Genomic DNA, 24510 nt, shown 5'->3' with positions numbered 1-24510 from the left:
ACAGTGTGATCCTAGAGGCATTTGGATGCATTTACCTTGTTAGAATATGTTCAATGAAGGCCCCATTTAACTATTTGTAATGCAACTTTATTTGGCAAGGGATTATGATTGATCGTTTGGTTGGTTTGGTCAAATTTAAGCATGAAACTAATTGAGGGGATGGATAATGTACCAGGAAGATGAAATAATAATAATTCATTGTGTTGAGAGACAGGCAGCCAGTACTCACCTAGTTGAGCATGCGGGAATTGAGCTTTGGCTCTTTGGTCCCGCCTCTTGACTGTCAGTTAACTGGTGTACAGATTCTGGAGCTTATTTGGCTCTATCAAATCTAAATTTGAAACTGTGTATGGAGTCTACCTCCACAACATCACTGCCTAATGCATTTTATTGTTAACTACTCTGATACTGAAAACATTATTTCTAATGCTTCTGTGGCTCATTTGGGTAATAAGTTTCCATCTGTGTCCCCTTGTTCGTGTTTCACCCATGATACATATTTTGTTTTTGTCCAACCTGGACACACACACACACACACACAGTGTGTGTGTGTACAAAAATGGAATCAATATACGAAGAGGTCAAACCCCCCCAAACATATCAGCTACACAAAAATGCTAGAAACAACTATACGGCAGTGAGGAGAAAGGCAGAATAAAATTCTGAGAAAGGAACAGTGGACATATGTAAAACAGAACCAGGCCTGTTCTACAGACTCATCAACAACAAATTGCAGGTAAAAGATAATATTCAGAGGTTGAAAATGGAAGACTGATTCACAGAAAATGAATGTGAAATGTGAGGAACATTAAACAAAAAGTTCCAAAGTGTGTTTGTACAAAATGAAATCTTTAGAGAGCCAGACACAATAAGATTTGCAGAGAACAACATGGAGCTCATGCACCTGAGCTCAGCATTCCATTTCAACTGATTTTTCAGGCATCCATGTGTACAGGAGTCATAGCAGATGTGTCGAAAAAGACTAACAGTTCCAATCTACAAAAGTGGCAGCAGGTAAGACCCCCTTAATTATAGACCTGTATCATTGACAAGTGTAATAGTCAAAATATTGGAAAAAAATAATTAAAACTAAATGGGGTACAACACCTGGAGGAAAAATGATATTAGATAGGCAGTATTGTTTTCGGTCTGGAAGATCCTGTGTAATGAATTTACTCAGTTTCTATGATCGATCCATAAAGATCTTACAGGAAAAAGACGGTTGGGTTGACTGCATCTATCTGTGCCTAAAAAAAAGGTGCTCGACAGAGTTCCACATAAGAGGTTGTTCTGGAAACTGGAACATATTGGAGGAGTGACAGAACATTTTTCATCCATGCTACCTGACAGAAAAAGAGGGCAGTAATCAGAGGGAATGTATCGGACTGGAGAAATGTCATAAGTGGAGTACCACAGAGTTCAGTTCTTGCACCTGTAATGTTCATTGTAAACCAGATGGAATACAGAATTACATGAACATGTTTCCTGATGATGCTAAGATAATAGGGAAGATAAGAAACTTAGATGATTGTCATGCCCTTCAAGAAGACCTGGACAAAATAAGTGTATGGAGCACCACTTGGCAAATGGAATTTAATGTGAATAAATGCCATGTTATGGAATGTGGAATAGGAGAACATAGACCCCACAAAACCTATAAATTATGCGAGAAATCTTTAAAGAATTCTGATAAAGAAAGAGATCTCTGGGTGGTTCTAGATAGAAAACTATCACCTGAGGACCACATAAAGAACATCGTGCAAGGAGCCTATGCTACACTTTCTAATTTCAATTTTTTTTTAAATACTGTACTGTATATGGATGGTGAAATACTAAAGAAATTGTTCACAACTTTTGTTAGACCAAAGTTGGAATATGGCAGCAGTTGTATGGTGCCCATATCTTAAGAATCACATCAACAAACTGGAAAAAGATGCAAAAACATCCAACTAAATGGCTCCCAGAACTGAAGGACAAGAGCTATCAGAAGAGGTTAAAAGCATTAAATATGCCAAAACTTGAAGATAGAAGAAAGAGGCAATATGATCACAACATACAAAATAGTAATGGAATCGATAAAATTGATAGGGAAGAACTCCCGAGATCTAGAACTTCAAGAAACAGAGGTCATAGATTTAAACTAACTAAACAAAGTTGCCGAAGGAATATAATAAAATTCACTTTCACAAACAGAGTGGTAGGTAGTTGGAACATGTTAGATAAGAAGGTGGAAGAGAGCCAAAACCATAAAAACCGGATAGATGCCTTCTTAGGATGTGCCTGAATTAATGCCTTCCAAAGCATTATACGACAAAGAGTGCTGGGAAAACGGGAGACCTCGAGTGTAGCTCTCATCCTGTAACTACACTTAAGTAATTACACACACGCTTATATCGAGGTTCCCTTAAGGCTGAATTACCAACCCTCCCCAGGAGGCAACCCCACAACAAACTAACTCCTAGGAATGTACCGACTGCTAGGTGAACAGGCACTTTAGGCACATTTCCTATCACCTATCATTTCTGTCCCTCCTGAGATTCAAACCCAGAATTCCTGAGTGTGAGTTGAAGAAACTAGACTGTATTAACAGGACCTATAGAAAATGTAAATTGGTAGTTGTATAATGCTCATTGTGTATGTAAAATAAGCACTTGTAAATTGGAAAAGTGATATAATGGACAATTAATTGATGTTACCATATCTATAGCAATATCAGACTGCAAATGAAAGGAATCTTCTGACCAATGTAATATGTTGCTATCTATCTATAGTAAGATCCTACTGACACCAGGTTAGTATCTTGCACAGTCAAATCAGATATGCCTCAGAACAATGGAGGAACTTTTCAAACTGCCTCAGTGGGTCATATTGATACTACAGAAACATTAAGAGAATACTCAATCCACCCCCAGAATGCAGACAGAAAGTGCATATAAACATAACTCAAGTCTTTTCAGGCACTACTTATCACAGGGATCACAAAGAAGCACCCCTGACCCTAGCCACTGACATTTCTACTTGATCCCAAAAATAATAAACAAACTGAAAACAGAGTTAACAGGAAAAGAAGGGAAGGCGTGGGATCAAACAAACTGCTCACCAAAAATAAACCATGGGGAAGCTGAGGAGTTCAGCTAATAAAACATGATAAAACAACATTCCATTCTGAGCAATAAACTCTTTGGTGGATGAGAACAAAATTCCAAACAGGGTAAAAATGCAGCCAAAGGCTATTCTCCAGCAACCCTAATTTCCTGAGAAACACTCCTGTTTTAAAAGTGGAGGATCTGGGGATAGAGCCTACAATCCTCCTAGAGCCCTGGGTTCTAGGCCCAGGGCTCCTAGACCTTGCATTGCATTACCTGCTACCCAGAGTCCTGTTCAAAGAAGAAATAAACAGGATATCAAGCAGAAAAAACTCAAAACTTAGGATGTGGCTGAATTATTGCCTTCCAAAGAAAGTGAAGGTAAGAAAATATGGCTCTGCAGCCTCCTATAAATTTCCAGAAGGGGTGACTCCTGAACCTGCTTTTAGCAGCTGCCACCTCAACAGTGGGGCCTAAACCAAGAACAGAAGCTAAAAAAAAAAAAAAAGTCAACCAAAGCAAAAGCAGCAGAGGAAACTTAGACAAACTTAGCAGAAGTGTCAAGATGTTCAAAATCCTTCTTATGAAGGATTGGGGGTATTGGTATCAGTGCTACCTGCTGCAGACAGGAGCCACAACAGCTGGCATTCCAAAGAAAAAGTTATTTGAAATGGCTCCGGCCAGATAGACTACCACCCTAGAAGGCATCTCACCAAAACAGTCCAGTGCAAACAAATAGCACGGACATTGTCAGTTAAATGCAGTAAAAATACTTTAATCAAACATATTGAACCAGTTTACTAAGTGATATAATTACCAGTAAATATACAGTAAATTATGTACAGTACATTGAACATTTAAAAATAGAACTGACATTTATTTATCTTCAAGGACATGCCTAACATTGTTCAACCATAAGCTTTCCATAAACAGCAAAGTTTGGGTCTAATGTCTATAACCCAGTAGAGATGATTAAAAAAAAAAAAATGGGCTTGCATAGAAAGAACCAGAACCCCTTGGAGCAGGTATTTGTTGGTGGAGCAGGATCACAGAGCCAAATACAAAGTTGTGGGGAACGGACAAGCAGTGTGGGTGACAAAACAATTATGAAGAAGGAAATGATAACAAAGCTCATGTCTTCTGCTCATGGCAGAAGAAATGTTCCAGTGATAGCCAATATCACTCTGCTGTTACCAGGCAAGATGATGAGGGAGCAAGTGGGTGACCTGGGCTGCTGCTTGGTGGCAGTCACACAAGACAGTGTTTACATTGTGGCACCAATTAGTTTGCCTCATTACCTTAAAGTACTTAATTTTCTTGTTTCATATTTTGGTGCACTTATGCTTTATCATGGATTTTTTCTCGGTTTTAGGTTGACAATCAATACCCAAATAATCGAGCATTCCAGATTCTGGAATGCTTGGAGACCTAGTAAATCTTCCCAAGGTATGGCTGAACCAGTGATTAACTTGGAGTTACGGAGGGCTTTCCTAAAAACTCAAGTTAAAAAACAAAAAAAATGCCAATTGACAGTGATAGCTGTAAGAAATCATTTTAATAAGAGGGTAATGCAAGCTAAAATCATCAAAATCTTCAAATCTTCATATGACAAAGGTTACTGGGAAAACAGATCACTAAGATCATAGCTTTTATCCTTTAAGTACACTTACATAGTTGTAAGAAGAATTCACTATTGCAGCAAAACCTACTGCAAGAACAAGCAGCTTACAATAATACAAGCCACTTCATTTAAAGCACTGTTTCTGCCTACCTACATTCTGCAGTCAAGGTAAATCAGGATGAAAAGACTGAACTTAAGAGCTGTGTTGTGGTGTTGATGCTGAAAACTGGTGTTAGTGATTTAGTGGGTGGTGTGGATGTTAGTTATGGTGTAGCATGGGTGATCTGTGTTTACATAAAGCATTTTCTATCTGTATTCAGGGCTGTATTCAGCATTCTCCAGTTTTCCCCTATACAACTGGAAAAAATCATCAGGGCAAATGGGGGGGGGACGTTTGACAAGCTGATGGCTTCCTGTCCTCATCGACGCCACTAGTATTAGTGGCCCTCAGGTAAAAAGGTAAATACATCCAGGGCTGGATTGAGCATTCTCCACTATATATCGAGAGCTGGATGTATAGTGGGGAAAAGTTTACCTAAATTTACCTCCAGTTTTCCAAACACTAATATGGCCCATCAAAGTTTGAAAAGTTTCCCCATCATATGAGTGTAGAATGTAGACTTTCCCCGATTGCAACAAGTTAGAATAGTTCAGAAATAAATGACTGCATTTGTATTATATTCAAAACAATTACTTTTGCCATAAAGATATTACCCAGAAAACAATTTAAAACAAATATTAGGTACTGTATTTTGATCTCAAAGTAGATACTAGCAGACATTACCCAAATGCCACACAATGTCAAACAAGACCATGCCAATGTTTAAGACCTGTAAAATCTTATTGAAGAAAACTAATATATTGCACAGAGATCTCTCAAGAATGTAGGTTCCCAAACAGAACTGGCCCTTAAAGCACTTACAAGTGCATTGGTTATTATATTACAATATCAAAAAATGATTTGAAACTAGTCTTCATGAAATCGCAAACAATTAGTTTCTACGAAAGGGCAGCACCACCTCGAGTACTGTATGATGTGCACCACCAGTTAATTAAAGCACACCAATTCTAAACTTAACTGTGAACTGAAGGCATTGTTATAGAATTGTAATCTATTGGTCACTCAAAACAGAACAAATGGCAAGGAAACCATAAAAGAACCATAATGGCTCCATCAGGAACCAATATAAAATGTACTACTGTGTTACAAAACTATTTTGTCATCAATAGTAGGTATAAAACATTTCAAATAGCAAACCAATAAACCTTAAAAAGCAATCATTATTCATATTAATTAATTTGAATGAATGAATGAATAATACAGTACATCACACAGGGACAATTTTCCATGTAAAAAAATGTAAATACATACCAACACACTTTAAAAGGAAAACAGGATATCCCATTTGCAAAGAAATGCATAGCAATTTTTAGTTTCTACCCTGTTTATAATAAATGGGCATCTTGTTTTCATGAAGGATAAGCTGGATACTTAAAGTGAAATATAGCAAGCACACATGAAGGTGCAAAAAGACAGGAAACCAGTAAAAGAAAACTTACCTTGTATTTGATGGGTAATGTGACTTATGAATGCTCAACAAGTGTATAATAACTGACTTCATATCTTACTAAGATTTTGACATCTAATTTATACTTTTGCCTTGTAAAGTTATAAACTAAGCACGTTTGTAATATGAATTTGTCTTCAGTGATTAGTTTATTACGTTGTCTTTTTATTCAAAACAAAACAAATGGGTACAGCCAATTACTACCACAATCACAAAACAGTTGTTAACCATGCCAGCACCAGAAGAGTTTATGTACACATCAATTCACAAACACGTTAAATTTTGTTTATATTTGATGTATTCAACTTGCTGCCATTACCATTTTTAATATTACTGTACTTAAAAAGATATCCAAATATTTAAATTGTGCCATTTGGTATCATCATCTAATGCAAGAACGCAGCAAATTGTCTCTTCCAGCGCAAGCATGGGACATCACTCTTGACTTGCCATACTTACAAGATGACTGAAGGATGAGTTACAAGCCGAAGTAGCCTCCTATGGTGGAAGCGAGCACCACGCATAGTATTGCCACACACACCATGATCATGATCTTCTTCTGCAAGGGGTGCACAGGCACATTGCTCATTAAAAAATCATAAAAAAAGGTACGTACAGGGATAAAACAAACCTCCATGAAGGTTAGAAAGTTCACCACCTCTCTACTGAGGCCTGATTAAGCAGAATGTAGCTACTATTTGGCTACCTTAGACTGGGACAGTGGAACCCATGCACCTGCTGCGGTAACAGTGTTCATCCTGGGGTGGTCACTAGTTGTGGGATAAAAAATGTAAGAAAGAAAAATGTAAATTTTATTGTGTGCCAAGCAGGATCATGCCCGAGATAACTATCGCTAATTGTCACTATGAGAGAAAACTAACCAACAGTTGTCTTAAAATTCAAGACATAAACACTAACTTGGCCCAACAACCACTTCCTAGTTTCTTTCTTAAAAGTTTTTACACCACATCAAAGGCATTCCAGGTGGGTGGCCTTAAAAAGGTAGAGAGAGAAGAGGCCGGGGAGAACACTAGAGACGGGAAGCTTTTATCATGCCAAGAAGAATAAGAGTAAAAACAACAACTGCCAGTGAAGTGCCGAACAACCTTCATTAGCAATTCTGTGAATATGTATTATATAAGAATGAAAATCAAACTAAAAATCTAATTATAGAAATTAAGACTTTTTAATGATCATTCACTAATTTAAAAAAAAAATAATATTCAAAATTTTGATTGCATATGAAGAAAAGAGGGAGGGTGGATGAGCCTAGGGGTACAGAAGTGAAAAGTTTTGCAGGGATAGAGAAAAGTATAATAACTCAACACCACTTGACAAGCTGGCTCTTATTTACTCAAACTACTCAAAAAAAAATTTTTTGCCACTGGAAGTCTGTACTTTTCATTTTAATTTGTACAATCTTTCTGGCAAGGAAAATTGAAAAGTAAATGCTTAAGAAGTATCCAGCACCTAAGTGGTATTAGACTGATATCCCTAAAATAGAAAAAGTAGAGGAAGAGAGGAACCTTCCACATGCTGGAGGGCCAGAAACTGCAGGGGAGGCACTTTGCAAAACCACTCAGTTGTCATTCCCTGCAGAGAGAGAGAGGTTAAAGACATATACTCACTGGAGGCTCATTACCAGTAGAGGGGTAGTAGAGTTATTAATTTAGTTACAACGAAGCAGTAGAAGGTTAGATTAGGCCCAGGTAGGAGGCGCCGCTGAGACTCAGGACAACACACAGAACCGACACACACACCATGATCATTATCTTCTTCTGCAGATGTGTGGGGGCAAAACACACATTAGTACAGAGGAAGATGAGGTCCCAGTGTCCCAGACTGGTCTCTTTATAAGTCTACACCTATCTTAATGAATCAGTCTACACTCATTAACTTATAAGGGTCTCCTCACACATATGCATCAAATAAATATAGAATCTAAAATAACAAAGTATTAACTATCTTAATTACTATAAACATCCAATGTTGAATTATCATCAAATGTTAAGGACCATTTCTTGACAAAGGTCTATGAACAAATATATACCAACCTTTATTTCTTTTACTTAAATATTGCACTGCTACTGAATTATTATCTGAATTTAAATATCTGAACTTAAAAAGGTGTGCAGTATACTGTACTAACTTAACTGAATTTGAAAAATAATTAATTTTAACAAGATGAATTCATAATTAATTACTAAAATATTCTGGCAATATAGACTGAAGTATGATACAATATACTCATCATGCAGGGAAACAATGAATATACATGCACCATAAACATTATACACGGGAGATGTAGTCACCTCATAATCACTTTATTGTAACAAGATCATGTGATCTTATATAAAACAGCTGCATCTTTTGACAAACAGATGGTTCCTGGCAATAAAGTTGAGTTCTTCTCATGAGATGTAAAATATGAAAATCAAAATGAAAGTCGATTTAAAATCGTATACCTGTAGGTGTAAACGTAAGAAAGTGAACCAAAGCTTTGGACAACAAAATCTATGACTGTCAAGTGTGATTGTGAAACACAATGCTGATCTCTCTCTGGTGTTTAATACCGCAGAACAGAGCAAGAACCCAACCTTACGTAAAGCAAGTATTAAAAACATGTTTACTTCATTATGCTCCCTGAAAGGTAGGTGCAACGACTTAACAGTGTAGACGGCTCACTTACCTCTTGTTCATCCCCTCATTATTACATCAATTTCCAGTGATCTTCTCAGGGAGGTTTATTCTTGAGAGTATGCATTTCTATAATTTTTAATATATACATAAATGGACAAGTGCTTTCAAACCAAAAACATTCCTATTTGGGCCTATTACTCCTAGATACCCTATAATATACTTTAATATCTTAATTGTGTGGCTTTTTTTTATTCAAGTACTGAATCATGTGGCAAAGACTCTCGGAGAGTGTTTGTTTTAACAAGTCTTCCTCTAATTTTCTACTGTACTGTGCTATGTCAAGAACTTTTTGTCATACATCAAACTGCACTTTTGTCAATATTCTGATTTTTTAAACTAAAGGGAAAATGTTGTTAAAGCTACATTTGACTTCAATTACAACTTAAAAAATGTAATTACTATAATAAATTAAAGTTCATATAATTATGGGTTTATCCTTTAAAACAAAAATAAAATAAAATTAAATCTAGAAGGACTTTAATTAACACTAAAATAAAACATGGAAATTTATAAAAGAAAAGTTAAGAGCATGCTCAACGAGAAACCTGTTTATTTCCAGACGGCTCCACACGCAACATGTAGCTCCTCGGCAGTGGTTTACAAACATTCAGTTTATCAATTAACTATGCACTTTACGGTAGCACTGCATCTAACGTCATGGCCACAGCATTACACTTTCAAACACAACACTATTCAACAATTTTGACAATACAGTATACAGAACTCTTATCTGATGATAAATTTCAGTATACAGCAGCTTTGATACATAATGAGTTATAACATTTTGTAGAGCAAATCCCAATTGGCAAAATATTTTAAACTTTCATTTATGGCATTCATAAGACAATAAATATAAAAACTAGGGAAATATTAAGCATTTTGCCAATTAAGTTTTGCATTTATCGAAAAGTATAATACAGTACAGTACTATCAACAATCTATTCACTATTTCACATTTAAGTGACATACAGATTTTACACTACAATTAAATAATCTCATTATTAACAGATAATCCACACGAGACAAAATATTTCAAAGTAAACCCTTTAGTAAAAAATTGGAAATAAACAAATTTGTATAAATTCAGTATTATAACTGAATAATATATGCATATGGCTTTTTAGGGATAATTTGTTGTTAGTGGAAAAAAAAGGAAAGCAAAGCTGTAAAAGTCATGATGAAAAGGAGTTTGACTTTTATATCTACATTACCTCCCTACACCTCCCTTTGGTTACATCTGCACCTGCCTTTGGCCACCAACTCAAATTTCCATGAAAATCTTTTAGTGTGCAAGTAAATTCTGTAAAATTTGTTCCTTCTAATAGTTAAAATGCATTCCCAGATCAAAGAACAATTTTAAAAATAAATTTATATGATTTACATTGGCCATCGTGGAGCGTGGAAATTTTGAAGATGTCACGATTCATGAGCATTTAGAAGCAATTTGTTCCATGGAGGTCGCCCCGGGTCAAGCATGTGGCAGAAGTTCCCACAAAGTTATTTTTTGCATATTTATTTCAATGACATTGATTTGTTTTTTTGCAGTAATATTATTCAATAGTGCCTCATTTGAATTTGTTTTATAATAAAATATATGGAGCACTGGTATTTTCAAATACTGTATATTCATGACAATAAAGCATTCGTTTTTTGCTGTTATTACACTTAATACATACATTAAATATAATTACCTACATTTTGATGCATTATGAATCGCTAAGTAGTTCTGATGGGGTATAATAATCTTGTAACCTGTGATCCAAGTTCAGCCTAGCTCCGCATATTATGCACAAAGTTGTGACTGCACGCATTGAATGTACAGTGGAACCTCGAGTGACGCGTGCCTCCAGTTATGAGCATTTCAAATAATGAGCAAGTCACTCACAGAAAATGCGTCTCGACTGACGAGCTTTCCCTCGATTAACGAGCGTTCCCGCTGGTTCTTGGACACGGACGACAGTTTTGTTGTTGTTTCACAAGACGAGATTTCCACATGATGAGCTCAGTGCCGGAACGGATTAAACTCGTTAATCGAGGCGCCACTGTATTATATTTTCTTCATATTTGTCATACTTTTACCATAGTTTTTTTCATCTGCAATGGGTTGTCAATAACATTATTATCCCAATGTGTAGAACATAGAATACACACACATATTCATGTCACTAATATGCACACCACATTCTTTGAACAACAAAACGTACTCTTTTTGCTGTTAGTACACTGTAGAGACACGTTATATACACAACCTACATTTTTATGCACCATTATATACCACTAAGAAGTTATGGCGGGTATGGTTATCTCGTTAACATTGATCCAAGCACAGCATATTGCCACATGCTTATCAGCTGCTGGCAGCACCTGACAAAAATGAAAGTGCCTTCCGACATACTACACCCATCACTGACCAGCCACAGCACTTATCAGAATCCTGGTCAAATATAAATCAATCCTAAATATGAACCATTTTTCACATGTTTATTTTCTAAAGGAACATGAGGTCCTCATTTTATGATGTGTGTATACACATCAAAGTACAGCTGTGTGCACTGGATGTCTGCCTTGAGCTGTGAACATTATCAACAGCATCAGATAAACTAATATCTGAACCTTGTACATAATCTTTATCACTGTTAGTGTATTTATGTCACTATCATTGATAAATAATTTAAGTTATTTATTTCATCACTAATTTATGCTGATGACACGAGCTGCATGGTGTGTTGCGAGCTGCTATTGCATGCTCTACTTGTGTAGGTCCCCACATCCAGGAGGGATGCCCACAATTTTTTTTTCCAAGATTATGTCTGCACAAGGAAGCAGCTGTGAGCCCTGCAGTTTTAAATTTTATGTGGTACTCTGATTGTGATGCACAGTTTATAGATAAATGGCAAGAACACCCCTGGTTGTGTTGTGTAGTTGAAGGGTTAACCAACTTAATGTTTTATACTTTTGCAACTTCAAATATCATAGTGGTTAGAATATGTCACTTGTAGAAGCACTCTTATAGTAATGCATCTTTGGTGTGTCTTACAGACAATGCTACAGTAATGTTAGTGTCTTTTTAGGTATCTTACAGAGACAGATTTGAAAGAAGTGGGAATGCAAGACTTGGAAATATTTTGTAAAAAATTAATTATGTTTATATCAACAGGTTTCAGCTTAAAAGTACTGCACTGGTGTAGAACACATCTATAAACAAAATGATTAGATATGCAGTGTCTCAGTATTGCTATCACATATCTGGAACTTAAAATAATTGAAGTTGCAGAACGCCTACCACCCTTCCTAACAAACACCAATAATGAAAAATAAGTCAACTTCATATGCATCAATGAAGCATTCTGGATAAAGGACAATAATTTAGTTTATTGATGACATTGCCACAATCGACTTGAGAATGGTCCAGGATGGACCGAAACGTCGTCGTGCCTTCACATTCTAGTGTGCGGTCTTGTCATCATACTTTAGCCACGTTATTGTGACTCATCGCCTGCATTGCCGTAAAAAGCCAAACAGTTCTTGATGTTGAGCATCACTGCTGTTTACCTCAAGTCTTGACCACCAGTGTACTCTTCCCTTCATGGGAGAGTTGTAACATATTGCCTCCTATTTACAGTACATTTCAAACTTGCATCGTGTTTATAACCAGTGATTTTATAAATTATGTTGCTTTACGAGGCAATGTATCAGTTTGTTAATTACACAGTTTCTTGAAAACAAATAACAGTACTCTAAATACATCTGGTCACTAATGATTTATTAATTTCTAATGGCAAATAATAATTGTGTAGATGAGATAAGAATCAATAAAATTTTGTCCGTTTTGGATACTGAAAATGTATTTTATAGCCTGCATAAAGCCAATGAAAAAAATTCTCTTGTGAATTATCTATTAAACATGCACATATACAGTTGTGTTCAATCTTTCCTAAAAAAAACTCCATGCATAAGCAGAGCTATACTTTCATATGTCTGTCACATAGAACAATCTATGCTAACTATTGTATATAATCTACAGGACAGTTTTTTTTTTTTAAAGCAAACAACACATTTTACAATATCCAAACTTAATTAGTAATGCTGTGGCCATTAAAACTGCAGGGTATTAGTTACTCACTAGTTTGTATTGGGTGTTTTTTGAAGGAAGTCATCAGTACAGTTAACCTTCTCCAAGCATGCGTGCAAGCAAGTCCCTTCCGTGGCTCCTACCTTGCTGGAGTTTCTGCACACCTACACATCTTTTCTAAATGGCATTACGGCAAGTACGTTTGACCTCTATCTAACCTACAGTCTACCTATGTACCTACTTGGCACTTGCAATAAATTTCCATGTGTTGACCTAATATAAACAAGCTATGCGAGCTGACTACTACTTAGACATTTCACCTAATATCTACATACAGTATGACATATCAGTTGCATGGAAGCTTTCGGCAGCTGGAAATATTCCCCTCTCAAACTTCCTAAATAGGGGAATAGGGAAAACATTGAATGAACTTTAAAACTTCTCACTTTGATGATGTGATGATATCAAGCGTAACTGAACGCAACGGGTGATATGGTGACATATTCATGGGGGAGAAAATGCTGACAATGTTACAAAGCTATTAAACTATGGAGAAATTAATAAAATTAAAATCAATAAATTCGAACAATATATCACTACTGGAATCTCTTAAATATAAATGTGAAATGTATTAAAAAGTCCATTATTTTATCTTATACATGATACGTTGGAAGATCTCGGGACAAGTTAATGGTAATCATCACATTACACTTCTGTATCACAAATATAGTGCCTCATCAATTTGAAGCTTTGCTCCAGCACAAACTAAGCAATATACAATGTGTGTGTATTTTATTTTAATTATATATATATAATATATATATATCAATATATAAGTTTTCTCTAAGACACATGTCATTAAACACAACGGCATTTTGACTCGTACTAATTTTCTTTTGGATATTTTTTATTCTACACAAATATCTTCTACCATCTGGAAGGTGAAGAAACACTAGATCACTTAAACTTTCCATTTTTATTGTTCGACATTTTGTCAGCAATGTGACATCTTCATGTTGCACTAACACAGCTATAATGAGCTTACAAGGCTGTTGTTTTAGATTTAGCTATTCAGAAAGAAATATCCATGTAGCACGGGCTATAGTGAGCCTGTAAGCTTGCTAAGCTTACAAGGAGAAATCTTAGACATTTATAAGTGTGGGTACACCTCATTCTACGATTCACCTAACCTCCTTAATCATAGGGAGCAGCGAAGAGCAGTGTGAGGTGATTGTTGCCTGACTCCAGCTTCTAGCTGCCCACCAGGTCTTACATCTTCCCTCTTGGTCAATGGAGGACCATCAAACAGTTGTATGCTCGAAGTCAAATTCACCTAGATGTTTATTACTGTTGTCAGGTTCCCGAATGAATGCAGCCTCCAGTATACGAAGCCTCCTATGATCGTTAATGCACGTGATTACTGTACTGTCGTATCTTTCACTATGTCTTGGCGATTCAGGATAGTGTTGTGGTAATGAGAATGATGTTGCTTCACCATATCACACCACCATCTTTAATAACAAATCCTTGTAAGCTCAGTATAGCTGTGTTAGTGTTAAAGAGTGTACTCCTGAAGATGTCACATTGCTAACAGAACGTCGAACAATAAAAATGGAAAGATTAAGTGATCTACTGTTTCTTAACCCTCAAGATGGTAGAAGATATTTGCATAGAATAGAAAATATATCCAAAAGAAAAATAATAATATTGACAATGTTGTTGTGTTTAATGACATTTGTATTAGAGAAAACCTGCTCCCAAAATGTACTAAAATATAAATACAGTATATATATATATATATACTGTATATAAAATACTGTATACATATTTGTTTGCCAAAATTAACCAATTTAAAAACAGAATAGTATTTTAAAAATTAACACATTAATGTTTTAATAATCAGGAGTAGTGTAGTGAGTGTAAGGAAGTGCGGCATGATGCAATGCGAATATAATTTCTTTTATAATGAAGACAAATAACATTTTGTATAAACAAAATATTCTGTACATCTGCATAAATCCTTTCCCTCACAACCTAAAAACAAATAATGTATCTCCATGTACAAAAAAAAATAAAAAAAATTATAAAAAATTAAAATAAATAAAATATTTAACAATATATACATATTTTTCTCCTTACAAAATACCATACTGCACTAAATAATTGAGAACTGAATACTAAAACTGAACTGATCAGACTGAAGTTGTCACTCGCAAATAGACTGGAGACAAGATGTAAACAATAGTCATTGCCCCATCAACTTGGTACGAATGCATCCCATTAATTTAATCACAGGGTCTGCTTCGTCAGAAACCCAGTGTGTGTCTACAGTATACACAGCATTAAAAAAAAAAAAAAAAAGTTCGTTCTAACTCTGCAATGTTATATTCTTAGACTCCTTAAACAAGGGATCCCTAACTCTACCCTATAAACTAAGTTATTCCTTGAGAACCATACTCCAATTATTATTTGTGTACTTCTCACTTGACAGATACACACATATATAAATATAAAGTACAAATATTTTAACACAGCTGCTTCCCCAAGGAAAAGAACCGAAGGATTTATACGATTTCTAAGAAATTTATTACTTACTTCTGTAGCTATCTTTTATGAAATATACATTACAGACCTGACAAAGGAACTGAAAAGAGAATTAAAAGCCTCGGCATGGACCAGATGAAAGAATATGTAGAGAACACTAATAACTCCCTTGCTCACATCCAAGCAAACTAGGAACCACACAAGTTTCAAAAGGCTGCCATGATTACACAATACACAGATATCAGGTACTTCTAAAAATATTAACAAATGTCTTGCTTGTTGAAACTTGATTATGCTCACATGTGCATAAAGCTACTAAAACTATACTATTTAAAGTCGAGAAGACATTATCAATAATTTATTTCAAGTACAACGAGAACAGTTTAAGTAGAACAGCTTCCAGAGATGGAATGCCACTCAATCTTGTACTTGAAAACCAATCCAGTCTTTGCTGCTAATTACTAGGATGGGTGGTGCCTTCTGTATGACTGGATTTAGATGGGTATCTTGAGAAGTAGACAGCCAGAATAACTGTTAAGAGTAACAAGATGCCAATGCCAATGAACATGCATATCAACCTTTTCTGCAAGAGGAACCAAGGTAAGCAAGGATGTAAGTTTTGTGCTGCAATATGTACTACATTCATCAAAAGAATGAATAAAAATTTGTTGGAATATTAGCTCATTATTTAAAGTGTAAATGAGCAAGTGATGGGAAAAATAAATGCAACATAGCTAACTAAATATGCAATGTAATAAGTATTACCCATGCAGAACTTTAGATGCTGAAATTATAAATAAATTTAAAATAACTGAAATATTAACCAATACAAAAAAGCAGCAAATACAAATATAAATTAAGTCCTTACTGATAAATAATAATTTGCTGAGCATATTTACTTTTTAATCAAAGCTGACACCCTGCACTAAATACAAGAGAGGGTACATGCAGCTTACACATAACTCATTACAGGAGAGGGGTACATAAAGTAGACATACTGCACTGAATACAGGTGAGGATACACATCACACCGAATACAGAAGAGATGAAACAACACAGACTATGGGAGAGAGATGTGACAGTGCACACATAATACAAGAGCAGATACATGCAGCTGACACCACAAAACAGAGGAGACACACCACACAAGATACAGGAGAAGGCATACACCACAGAATATAGGAGAGGGTACACCCCACACACACATACCACAGAATACAGGAGAGGGTACACCCCACACACACATACCACAGAATACAGGAGAGGGTACACCCCACACACACATACCACAGAATACAGGAGAGGGTAAAAACAGAGTGACTGTACTGAATGCAGGAGAGAATATACACAGATGAGATACACTGAATACAGATGATGATACACACTAGTAATATATGCAGAAGAGGGGGGAGACACACAGGTGAGATACCACATTGAATCCAGGAGAGGATACACACAGGCGAGATACCACACTGAATGTAGGAGAGGATACACACAGGTGAGATACCACATTGAATGCAGGAGAGGATACACACAGGAGAGATACCATACTGAATGCAGGAGAGGATACACACAGGAGAGATACCATACTGAATGCAGGAGAGGATACACACAGGAGAGATACCACATTGAATGCAGGAGAGGATACATACAGCACACACTGCACTGAATACAGCGGAGGGATACACACAGATACACATAATAAACCCTAAACCTCCCTATATGAATGGTAATGTTACGGTCCATCCTAGATCATTATTAAATGTCTACATGACATTTGGTCTTGGCTGGACCAAAACATTATTATTTTTCCCTTTTCATAATTTAGTATTAACCAAAGTTCTTTAAAAAAAAAAAAAAATATATATATATATATATATATCTAAAAATTCAAGCAAATGCAGCATAATAGCAATATAATCTATTCTAAAATGATATTTAGATAATTTATGTATCAGACACAAAAACCCCAAAGTTATCAATTAAAATAATTTTTTCCGAAACAAAAAGCCATATCAGCTTGATATACAAGTATACTTGGGTCTATCTAGTAGTATTTCTGCAAATAGCTCATCCATTACCCATTTGACAAAAAATATAATTTAACTCAAGAAAAAATATTGCAATTTCTTTAATAATATAATTCATAAACACCAGTTTTGGTGTCATTTTTCACTGTCACGCTTTCAATGACAGACATTGTCTCATGCAGTGTTTAATGATTTTTGCTGTTGCTCACTACTCAAAAGCACTACACTCATGAAATGCATGCACCAAGAAATCTTTGTAGCTGCATTAGAAGCACTAGATACAAAGCATACAGAAAAAGACAGCCTTTAACCACTAATAGAGTACCACCATTAGAAAGACCTTTATCACCATAACCATAAAACCATACATGAAAGAGAAACTTGTGTTCTTGAATAAAAATAAAGAAATGACACTCCATATTCTCTGCAAACATTTCACTGCTGAAGCCCAATGTCATTCTTTCTTTACCGATACCATTATTTTTATTTTTATTTTTTAACACTGGACAAAAACTTCATTGCTACAAAAAGTGTGACCCAGTTTCTTAAAAGTATATCACATAATTCAGCCCTGAATTACAATGTTTGCATTCCAGTTTAAGAAAATATTACTTCAAGATAACCAAGAATAAACACTACTCTACATAGTAGTAGTCATAAAGAACACGAGTGACAAAAATTCAACATATTCATATTGACATTCATAAGCCTCTGCTGGAAATGAGATTGCAAAACTTATTTAGCAAATAAACTCACAGTATAAGGTGGGGAGAGAACAAAACACGTGTGTGAAATAGGGGTAAATAGGAAAGCCCTAGAAATGGTCCACCACTTTAAACACTTGGCTCTGTAATTGACAAAAATATCTTGTGTTGAAGAAGTTACACAAATAGAGCAAGTCAAGGAAAAAAAGTGACTGGCACAATGAAATCCAGGGAAGTACATAGCATATAGATATCAGATGCTGGTATGGCAGGACCATACAGATAAAGAGTTAGAACAGTAGTAAATAGACAATCCAAGATGCATCTGGGGTGTTAAGAGGATAGGACAGTAAGGAATAAAAAATGCCAAGGAATTATAGTGGGTCTAAAAGTCAGTAAATTGTATGAATGCAAAGAGTGTATCAACATGGTGTGATAATTTTTTAACAAATGAATGACGAAAAGATGGTTAAGTGTGTGCTCAAGCAAGTTTTAATAAGACAGAAGCAGAAAAAAAATATAGACAGACAAGGCAAGGGTGTGATGAAGCGAGAATCGAGTGAGAACAACATACTACATGGTGGGTGGGGGGGGGGGCTTAGGGGGTTAAGCCTAATGCGGACTAGATAACACTCACACCAACTTTCTACGGAAGTGACAATTTAACATTTCGTAATGTCATAGACGAATCCTGAGAAACGCTACACCTAGTCATAACAAGCAGTGGAGTACTGCTGCGAATGTTTCTCTGGAGTGATTTTGCTGTGTCAACATAATAGTGGCTAGCTTGGAAGACATGATGAATGGATGAGTGTGTGTCTGAGGATCTTTGATCATTTTTTTCATTGCTCTAATTTTCCATGGAATTGTTGTCTTTCTGTCCCATGAAATTGTGAAATTATGATTATTATTATTATTTTAAATAATAATAATAATAATAATAATAATAATAATGTTATTTTTCCTGTAAGAAAACTCAGTGCAATGCCGACGTTAATACTGGTACTTTAGTTCATACATTAAATATCTGCAATTATAAATAAACACTGTAATGAATTTTGTATACAAATTATTAGATCTTCCCTAATTAGAGATTATGACATGACAACTCCAGTCTGACTACATTTATTTGGCTTCTTTGTGGATATATAAATATTCTTAGAAAAGAAAATGAACAAGTAATAAAGATACATGAAACAATAATGTACTTTCTTAACTAATCTGTCATCAATCCTTTCTTATCTGTTTTAAAAGATCAAGCAGTTTAAACAAAATTCTACCTAGCAAATTATGCACATGTATTTGTTGTAAAGTATCTTAGAAAAGTTAACTATTAGCCTTTGGCTGTCAATTAATCTGGCTTTATAACAATATAAGCATTTGCAAGTTCAAAATTTTTGTTTTAAGTTGTATATAAACAACACAATAACATTCGTACTTGCTAAAATACTTTTAAATACAAAAATTATACAATTACAAAAACTAGGATGATAAAAATGAAAGACTTGGGAGTCTTGATAATAACTGCGTGAAACCCTTAAATTTACCCGTTCAGATGGAATTGATGACAAAAGCAACAAGTCTATGAATCAACAACACATGGGGGTTATTTGTGTCCATGATGTTAGCTACCCAACCAGGTCTTCAAGAATGATTTCTTGGAGTTAGGTTGTACAAAACCCAATTCATAAATGAGCAGTCATGTAGCCAAGTTATTAACCCCACAGTGTGGACTAGATAACACTCGCACCAAATTTCCACTATGACCATCAATCAAATATGTCTTGCACACTGGCCCTTGTTAGAGTAGTCTTCACACGCTTGCTGCTCAAGTGTGACGAATCACCAAAATATCAAAATTATTATACATTTGGCACACATATGCTCTGCAGCCGCTTCCATACAGGTATTTTAACACCATGGTTCTTTACCTATAAGAGCTATATTTGTTTTTTTAAGCTTTGGTTGCAATCATATGAAATATTCCTCTGAAATATACTTTTACAAAAAAATTGTACGAGTTCATAAAAGGCTTCTATCTACTACACGCATCACCTGTCACTGGGGAAGACTTATCTGGGAAAGAAATTTTTGGAGGCAGTAAACTCCCTGGCACAGTTACTGAACCCAAATGATCCACATCAAATGCATGGTTTTTATTCCACATGTATATTACTTGTAATACATTCGTAACTACTAAAACCTGAAGTCTTGAACAACCAAACTGCTAGTCAATAAAACCTATACAAACTGTTGTGCTAATGTTAAAATTAATTTGAAGAGTTCATCACTCCAAAGTCAAGACGTAATCCAGGGGCAGTTTCAGCTGATTGACTCCCATGTCAAGACATTATAACACAGGGGCAATATCCACTAATTTCTCTTTAAATGATGTAAATATTGCTCTTAACAATTTTGAGACACTCCTTAATATGCTCAGTGATTTAAATAAAGAGGCCAAACAATGTTCCAAACAGGAAGTCTCTTGAAGGACCCAACAAAATCAATAGGCCTAGCCTTGCCTATGAGCATGGTACAACCATGGGATAGTACCTACATGATCAGAACTACCTGGTCAGGCTCTCAACATCCACTACTATAACTACCTGCTCTAGGAAAAAATTAATCCTAAAATTAGAGCAACAACTAATAACAGAACTATAACACATATGATGATCATAATTTTCTTCTGTGGAGAGAAAAGAAAAAGGGGAATTACAAAATAAATAATAATGGGTATGGTGCAAGTATCTATCACTATAGTAACAAAAAGGCTACTCATATACAGTAACTATTTATCAAAATTATAGGATTTTAAAATACATTCACAAATATAATGACAACATTGGGATTTGTTTATCTCAATGATGGGACACAAATTACTAAATTCTTACTTTTATCTATGTTATAGATATATATATATATATATACTCTAAAACTTCACCATCAATAATATGAGTCAAATTACTTGTTTTAAAACCAAATTAATTTCAAGAAAACATCAACTACAAGAGCTATGACAGCACTAGTAACTATAAATAATATAAAAGTGAAAAGAAAAAAACAGGTGATTAAGCCCATACCCCTCCAAACAAAAAACAAAAACAAAAAAAAAGGAGAAAAAAATAGCCACTTAAGAGCATTCTGTCGACAGTGACATACAGTACTATCTCTATTATAAAGCTAAGCCACACTAGACAACAACCATCTCCCACATAGTTCACAAGAGGGCCACACACCATTCAGTACTTGTGATACCACTTTAATAGCCTAATACCAGTTATGAAGTGGTGAAAAAATGAAAAAATCCGAACACAAAGAGAAAATTAAGAAAGACGAGTCTTGTTCATCCATACAGAAAATATGAGGAAAGGTTTTCCAGTGGAAAAAAAGTATATTAACACTACTCTGGCTTAAATTTAAGCTTGTGCCAAGATCAGTCCAAGTCCATATATGATATGCTTTATGAACACCCATTAGCCCAAATTTACTTCAAGCACCAGTCACTGATCAAGTCACATCTACAACTAAAGAGGGCCCTCAAGAAAATACAGAATGATAAGAACAGAAGAACACAAATTTATTAAGACACCCAAAGGAAATGAGAAAACAAAGAGATCAAGCGATAACAATGACCAAGCACCTCAGCCACAGCAGCTGTCCACACCCATTTTAATATCATTACTTCTCTTGTGCTACTTACCCGCCGTGCTTTGCTTTGGTATCTGATGGCTTTCTTTGTATCCTGTTTGGCTGTGTCGACATAGTCCTGTGCTTCCTGTACGTGATTCTCAATCCTATTCATCAGTTCACCCTGTAGTTGTGGCCAGGGGATGGGGTGTATGGGGGAAGGAGGATTGTGCAGGATGCAGGACAGGATCAAGGATATCAGGATAGGGTTGGTACAAGTTGGGGAAAGGAGTCAAGACAACAGAGATAGGCAAAACACAAAAAGATAACAGAGAAGGTTAGGAAACAAGACATGGTTGAGGAGACAAGTGGCAGTGTAGAATAAGAAACCAAATAAACCCAAGACGTAAGAAAGAGGACTTTACAAAATGTTGATCACAAAGGACAAATGTTATTTTGCAGGAATAAGGAAATAGGGTTGATGAAGGATACAAATATTGGACAATAAATATCCAAGGAGGGATCACACGAAGATTGAGGAATGGACAGGGTAAACAGAATGTTATTACCATAACAAATCATTGAAAATAGGATGGAGGATGTACCAAAGAAATTATTTTGTTAAAGGTACCAAGAGGATATACAGGGAAAGACATGGCAGTCAAGTGTTTGTAGGAGATAACAGAGGTTATATAGGGGAGAGGCGGCAGTCATGTGTTTGGAAGCCATTAATACCCAGATAAACAGAAACAAGCACCGGGAAACAGTCATCACACATTGTTGTTGTTTCAGTGGTTAAGATCATTTAATAGTTTCAATTGTAAGAGGTGTTTGGTTTTAATAGTTGCAAGATGAGTAAACATCAGAGGGGGAAACAGTTGCAGAATATTAATAAGGCATTAGTAACAGGAAACAATCACAATGAATTAATTGTTGAAATCATTACAAACAGTCAACATAGAGGGGTTAAATGTATAGAGAGCATAATGAAGTATTAGTTTGTCCATGCCAGATGCAAGAGTGCAGTGAACATGCAAAACAACAAGTGAAAGTAGAACATATATGACAAATTACCAAGCCCATTACAAAAAAGATCAGAAAGTAAAGGTACATCCAGTGGATTTTTGCATTGCAAGAATACAGCATGCAGAAGAGAGTCGTGCAGATTATCAGTAAGAAATATTGTACGAGGGATAATAAGGATGGGTCAAATATATATGTAGGAAATAAGGGTGAAAAAAGAGAAAGAAAAAATACATTAGCATCTAGCTGCAATGATGATATAAAAAGTGAAAATTCAGCAGGTTACTCACCTTGCGTGCTTTGCTTTGATACTTAAGTGCCTTTTTAGTGTCCTCCATAGCTTTGCCGACATATTCGACGGACTGATCTACGTGATATTCAATCCTATCAATCATCTCCCCCTAGTGGTTGGTGGTTGATCGATCAATCGTGGGTTGGTGAGGGAAGCAGGCATAGAGGAGAGAGGCAAAGAGACACAAAAAACAATTAATGATGATACATCCAGCAACAGTCACAGCTTGTGAACGAAAAAAAATCCTTATGGTGGTGACTACTAGACACCAATACAGATACTGTATAAACTTTCTGTGGCTACTGTAGTGTACATACTTATGTGTGTGATGTGCAAGGCCTACATTGGGTTATAGGTAAGGACATGAAATGCACAAAATTGGCATTCAGAAATAATAAAAAACACTATTTGAACAGCAGAAAAAAATACTGCAGACAGTTTCTTGAATCAAGTTGTCTTTTCAGACACTTAAAAATCAAACTATCATTACTAAAAGCACCTAAATATGTGAGAAACCATTCTGACACTCAGAGATTGTTTTAGTCTAAATTTCATCTCTTCTTTGGGTCAAAACTGGTAACCACATTGACAATTAATAGGTCAAAGATTGACTATCTTTGTTCATTCATCTAGTTAACAAAACAAAAAAATCTGCTGGTGAACTACTCTCCCATCATGCCATCATACACAGGATAAACTATGTACAAGTCTACCTATAACCCAAGCGCAGACTCCTGGCAGCGCACATACACAAACCTATGATACCGTTGCTCTTCTTCCTGTGCTCTCGACCAAATTTGATGGAAATAAAATCAAGAAAAGACTTACCCGCCGCACTCTATTTTTATATTTCACTGCTTTTTTCGTGTCAATGGTTGCAGTCTGGACATAATCCACTGCATGCTCAACATTGTACTCTATGCGATCTATCATCTCCCCCTAGTGAGGCAAGTCAAAAAAGGGTCACTGGACAATATATATATTTATTATATGTAAGACTGAAGACTCCAGTTAAACTTATGGATGAAGGTCTTAATTAACATTTGAATTAAAAGTAATGTTCCACATAATTATAGTATTTAGATCCAAAGGTGCTATGATTTATATAATATAGAATTAAGTATTCATCAGTCTTTAAACAGCTGCCCATCATACTGTTCTACAACTTAAACTTGGGAAGACATGCATAATATTATCATGCACACTAAAGGTTTTCATATTCCTGACAAAAATGATGATT

At 35.5% G+C, this 24510-nt stretch overlaps 1 protein-coding gene and 1 long non-coding RNA gene across 11 annotated transcripts in view; one reads left to right on the top strand and one right to left on the bottom strand.

The window, feature by feature from the left end:
* LOC138354719 (uncharacterized) overlaps positions 1-24510 on the top strand; it is a 590624-nt gene that overhangs the window by 19968 nt on the left and 546146 nt on the right. The gene's annotated exons all lie outside the window — the stretch shown is intronic.
* Positions 1-24510, bottom strand: part of Syx1A (Syntaxin 1A) — a 50045-nt gene that overhangs the window by 5109 nt on the left and 20426 nt on the right. Inside the window, exons 6-8 of one of the 10 annotated variants that reach the window (XR_011223655.1) lie at positions 23269-23379; positions 7904-8053; positions 6735-6834 (exon numbers count right to left, since the gene is read on the bottom strand). Coding sequence is in view for 8 of the 10 variants with exons in the window: in XM_069309162.1 (XP_069165263.1) it covers positions 16046-16174; positions 23269-23379 (240 nt within the window). In the remaining 2 variants the exon portion in view is untranslated. Of the gene's footprint in view, positions 1-6734; positions 6835-7903; positions 8054-9435; positions 16175-19434; positions 21015-22028; positions 22140-23268; positions 23380-24510 lie in introns of those variants that run through there. The other 9 variants (XR_011223654.1, XM_069309167.1, XM_069309166.1 and 6 more) reach the window with 9 other exon arrangements.

Source organism: Procambarus clarkii, chromosome 64 (genome assembly GCF_040958095.1).
Source record: "Procambarus clarkii isolate CNS0578487 chromosome 64, FALCON_Pclarkii_2.0, whole genome shotgun sequence".
NCBI lineage: Eukaryota > Metazoa > Arthropoda > Malacostraca > Decapoda > Cambaridae > Procambarus > Procambarus clarkii.
The sequence above is the reverse complement of the archived record's forward strand: the minus strand, read 5'-3'. Positions and strand labels throughout refer to the sequence as shown.